Source organism: Ricinus communis, chromosome 8, assembly GCF_019578655.1.
Source record: "Ricinus communis isolate WT05 ecotype wild-type chromosome 8, ASM1957865v1, whole genome shotgun sequence".
In the NCBI taxonomy this organism is placed as follows: Eukaryota; Viridiplantae; Streptophyta; class Magnoliopsida; order Malpighiales; family Euphorbiaceae; genus Ricinus; species Ricinus communis.
The window spans coordinates 15076512-15081341 of record NC_063263.1 but is presented as its reverse complement, the minus strand read 5'-3'; the positions used below and the strand labels follow the sequence as shown (position 1 = coordinate 15081341).

At 35.5% G+C, this 4830-nt stretch overlaps 1 protein-coding gene across 2 annotated transcripts; it reads left to right on the top strand.

The window, feature by feature from the left end:
- The first annotated feature begins 1088 nt into the window (after nt 1–1088).
- On the top strand, nt 1089–4618 carry LOC8266985 (SRSF protein kinase 2). Of its 2 annotated transcripts, none has more exons than XM_002527381.4 (4): nt 1089–1747; nt 2250–3230; nt 3705–3752; nt 3840–4618. In XM_002527381.4, the coding sequence occupies exons 1-4, from the start codon at nt 1541–1543 to the stop codon at nt 4245–4247; spliced, it is 1644 nt and encodes a 547-aa protein (XP_002527427.2). In that variant the 5' UTR covers nt 1089–1540; the 3' UTR covers nt 4248–4618. The 2 variants fall into 2 exon arrangements, with proteins under 2 accessions (XP_002527427.2, XP_015579850.2); XM_015724364.3 differs by having other exon boundaries at nt 1610–1747; nt 2260–3230.
- Nucleotides 4619–4830: the final 212 nt, after the last annotated feature.

The window sequence follows — 4830 nt, the reverse complement described above, 5'->3', positions numbered from 1 at the left end:
GATATTTAATTATATTAAAATTTTTAAAATGGTATTTTACCGCTTGTAAATTTTTTCAGCTCGATATTACCCTATTTTTCTTCGACAATAAGTACACTAAGACCACCGAGGATAATTAATTAAACCATCTTTTAAGTCAAGGCAATGCTACTGTTACCTATACCCAACTCAAGCTTCTTATCAATATCAAACTTGATCTCAAACATCAAGAAAATTAAAATTCCCAAACCTGACCTTGTTCTGTTAAACTTCAATTTCAGTAACCTGCTCCTTCACAAGTCCAATTGGTCGCTAATAGAAGATTCTTGAGGCCATAATACCAAACCTGTAAACTAAATTTGGTAATTTTTTCTAAACTCGTAATTTGCCTTCCATGCTCTGTTTTTGCTTGCTTTGAAATTCTTTTGATGAAATTAGTTTTATACTGAGCACAATAGGGATTACAATAATGGAGACAGTGATAAGGATGACAAAATAACTGTCTCCAATATTAGTGTTCAAGAGTTGAAACTTACACAGGATAAGTAAGGTGTTAACATTTGACACTTCCTTGTAAAATGTATTAACCTTACCACTTGAATAGTAAATGCAATATCTTTGAATTGTGTATACTCTTTGTACAGAAGAATGCTATATTTTACTTATATTTCTACTAGATTGATAAGTATTCTTGCTCGTGGAGAATGATTATTGCTCTTGAAAATAAATGGTTTGAGTTTGAAATGTTTTTTCACTTTTTGTGGAGTTAATTTTTTAAGGTGAAAAATTAAAAAAAAATATAAAATTTATAGTGGCCTATTTAAAAATTTTAATTTTCTATTATTAATATATTAATTATCAAAAAAGTAAAGTAAAATAAAATAAAGTTACGGAAAATTTCTAAAATAATAATAATAATAATAATAATACAAGTAGCATTACAGTATCAATTTTGTAGCTAGAACAACTGCGCTAACTTTACAATGATGGACCAACCGTTGATTACGCCACGTCACTGATGGGACTCAAAACAGAATGATCACATGCCACTAATTAAAGAGGGACCCATTTCGAATCCAGTACATAAAATTCGTTTCTTTAATTTCCCGGCAAGACTATAATAAAAATCCTCAAAAGCCCTAATTCACCCACCGCCACCATCTCCAGGTTCAGCAGAAGGGAAAAATAAAAACCAACTTGTTTTACTCAAATTCCTTTCCTTTTTAGCTGTTTTAGTTATTTAAGAGAAACCCTTTTAAGATTTCTTGCATTTAACCACTGAAACTCTTTCAAATTCAATCCATATCTAACCATTTTGTCAATTCTTTTCAATCTTCTTGAATCTTGAATTAATTTGCCAATCTTGGTTTCGTTGTACTGGTTTTGAATTCTGTAACCTAGAATCGTCTTCAAGGTTTCATTTTCTTGAAATCTTGAACCAGTTTGTCAATCTTGGTTTACTTTACTTCTTTTGTGTTCTTTCTGTAGCTGAGAATCCTCTTAGAGATTTCAAGAAAACAATACACAGTAACTCATTTGGTGAAAAAGTTTCAGTTTCTTAATGGCAGAGGATAGAAATGGAGAGCGCAGTGAGGAGAGTGATTACACTTCTGAAGATGAAGGAACTGAAGATTACAGGAGAGGAGGATACCATGCAGTGAGGATTGGTGATAGATTCAAGAATGGACGTTATGTGGTGCAGAATAAGCTTGGTTGGGGTCATTTCTCTACTGTTTGGCTCGCTTGGGACACTCAAGGATCGCCACCGGTATGTTAGTTTACTATTTTAAGCTCAATGATGGAAGAAAGTTGGTTTTGGTGGATGAGAATGTTTGAGAAAAGAAAATCTGTAAGAATGATAGCTTAGGAAAATGAATGATAGGGTGAAACATGACATATTTTGTACAGGTTGTAGAGTGTGGGGGAAGGGGATGGGTAGTATTTCAATAGTAAATTGTATTTATCAATCAAGAAAATGTTTTCTTGATTTACCGAAACAGTTAAGAGTATTCACCATAAGGCATTGTAATTGTACATCAAGTTTAATTATGTTAATGTTCTAGCTTTTTAGGTATAATGCTATCTAATTTGAATATCTCTCTACTATATTTAAGTTATTTTGTTTCTTTTTGTATCCTTAAAGATTTTATATTCTAAGGTGCTTAATTCTTTATTTCTTATTGTTGTCGTAAACTGATTCTTGCACTTACCATTAGTTTTAAGTATTAACTATTTGTCCGCTTAACAACATGAGAATTCATTGTTTGTAGCGTTATGTAGCTTTGAAAGTACAAAAGAGTGCACAACACTATACTGAAGCAGCTATGGATGAGATCAAGATTCTCAAACAAATTGCTGAGGGGGACACAGAGGATAAAAAATGTGTTGTAAAGCTGTTGGATCATTTTAAGCATTCAGGACCAAATGGACACCATGTGTGTATGGTTTTCGAGTACTTAGGAGATAATTTGTTGACTCTTATTAAGTATGGTGATTATCGAGGAATTCCTTTACACATGGTGAAAGAAATATGTTTCAATATTTTGGTGGGTTTGGACTACTTGCATCGCCAGCTTTCAATTATTCATACTGATTTAAAGCCAGAGAACATCTTGCTTTTGTCAATGATTGATCCATCTAAAGATCCGTGTAACTCAGGTGCTCCTCCCATCATCCCAAATAGTAAGAATAAAGTCGCTGCTGAATCTGCTGCTCCAAAATGCAGTAAGAGTTTAAATGGGGATTTGACCAAGAATCAGAAAAAGAAAATTAAAAAGAAGGCTAAGAAGGCAGCTCAGAGTTGTGCAGAGAAAGAAGCTTCTGAGGAAAACAAGGCAGATCCTGAAACACCTGGCCCTGAAGATCCTAATACTGATGCAAAATCTAATAAAGACTCAGTTGATGAATTGTCAGATACTTCTTTGATTAAAGATGAACCTACAAACAGAGAAGAAAAGAAGGATGCCCACAAAGAAAAACCTCGCAGAAGAGGCAGCCGTTCCACAAGGCAAAAGCTGTTGGCAGCAGTTGATCTAAAGTGCAAGTTGGTTGATTTTGGAAATGCTTGTTGGACATACAAACAATTTACAAGTGATATCCAGACAAGACAGTATAGGTGTCCGGAGGTTATTCTTGGATCTAAATACTCAACTCCGGCAGATATATGGTCCTTTGCTTGTATTTGTTTTGAGCTGGCTACTGGTGATATCCTTTTTGATCCTCACAGTGGTGACAACTATGATAGGGATGAGGTATTTGCTGATATTGCCTACTCTTTTTCCTTTGCTGCTTTACTGTCTGTTTAATTCATCATAACTTCTATTTAGTATTTACGAATTAAAAGTAGGAGTTGGTTTGGTGATGATGAGTATTTTGTTGCATGGTCAATTCCATTGGATTTGTAAAAAATGATTGTATGCTATGAAATGAAAATTATAAAAGAGAGGAAAAGAAGCATCCTTGTATCGATTGCTCTACAGAGTACAGTCAATGATATTTTTCACTTCTGTATGACATACAGAAATTTGTATATTCATTACAGTAATGTTGATTTCTTTCTAGCTGTGCTTTCTGTTTTCTTTCTTTGATTATGGATTACGATTGTATTTTATTGCTAAATATGCTTGCTTTATAGAGATAGATTAGAAGACAACATGTTTGCTCCGAGTTCCCTATGTATTATATTTTTCTGCATGTGTCTAAAGATTACCAGTTGGTGCTTACAGGATCACCTAGCATTGATGATGGAGCTTCTTGGCACAATGCCTCGTAAGGTAAGACTGTTACTATGTTTCGCTAAAAGAGAATAACAGAAAAAGTACTTTATCTGCTATTATTTGACCCTGCCAATAATTTCTCAGATTGCATTGGGTGGTCGCCATTCCCGGGATTTCTTCAATAGATATGGAGATCTGAGGCACATCCGTCGACTGCGATTCTGGCCTCTTAACAAGGTACTGATGGAAAAGTATGATCTCAGTGAGCAAGATGGAACGGACATGGCTGACTTCCTTACTCCCCTACTTGATTTTGTGCCTGAAAAGAGACCCACAGCAGCTCAATGCCTTAGTCACCCATGGATCACAGCAGGACCTCGTCTGCTTGAACCGTCCATGCCTCATGTTCAACTGCATGCAACAAGTGGGAATATGCCTGAAAACAAGAGTGAGAGCAATGAGAGGGAGCCCATAGAAGCTGGAGTAGGAAATATGGCTATTGATGTAGCTCCAAAGCCATCCAAAGAGGTCAGCCCAACACTTGAGCCTTGAACATCGAGTCTGACTAATTTTTCAGGAGTTATCTTTTCACATGGCTTTGCCACAAGTGACTTGCATTCATTGAGAGGGATTTTGGCATCCCACATTCATTTTACATCTGATATTTTGCCGCGGCTATGTGACTTTGGAAGCAATTGGAAGCGGCTATGACTTTGGAAGCGACCGGTTATGGTACAGGCCATCATGAGTTTAGAAGCTAGGTTTTTTTGTGTAAAGGATACATGTCCAAGTGTAGCGATACCTCAACATCTTTTGATTTGCTTTTTCATTGTACAATTTCCGATGTTGGTTTGAACAGATTGTGTATCAAGGTTCTAGGGAGTAGCTATTATTTTGAGACATCCAAAGGGATTTCAGTTGTACATTGGATTGCATTTGTTTCTTTTGATTCTTCTTTGGTGTCAGGAGCATTGGTAATCACCGAAAACATCTTAATTGTGATCAGACATAAAGCACAAACATGTTATTGGCCACGGGGAAATATCTTATAATGAATGCTCAATAGGCAAAATTGACACTTCGTTGAGAATTGTGGGTTACTGTAATTCAATCATCAGATATTTGTGCTCATCTA

Bases quoted from the DNA above. Each gene is read 5' to 3' on its own strand.
- LOC8266985 (XM_002527381.4), top strand. From the start codon at position 1,541: ATGGCAGAGGATAGAAATGGAGAGCGCAGTGAGGAGAGTGATTACACT. The intron at 1,748-2,249 runs GTATGTTAGTTT...CATTGTTTGTAG, and splicing joins ACACTCAAGGATCGCCACCG to CGTTATGTAGCTTTGAAAGT. The intron at 3,753-3,839 runs GTAAGACTGTTA...ATAATTTCTCAG, and splicing joins TTGGCACAATGCCTCGTAAG to ATTGCATTGGGTGGTCGCCA.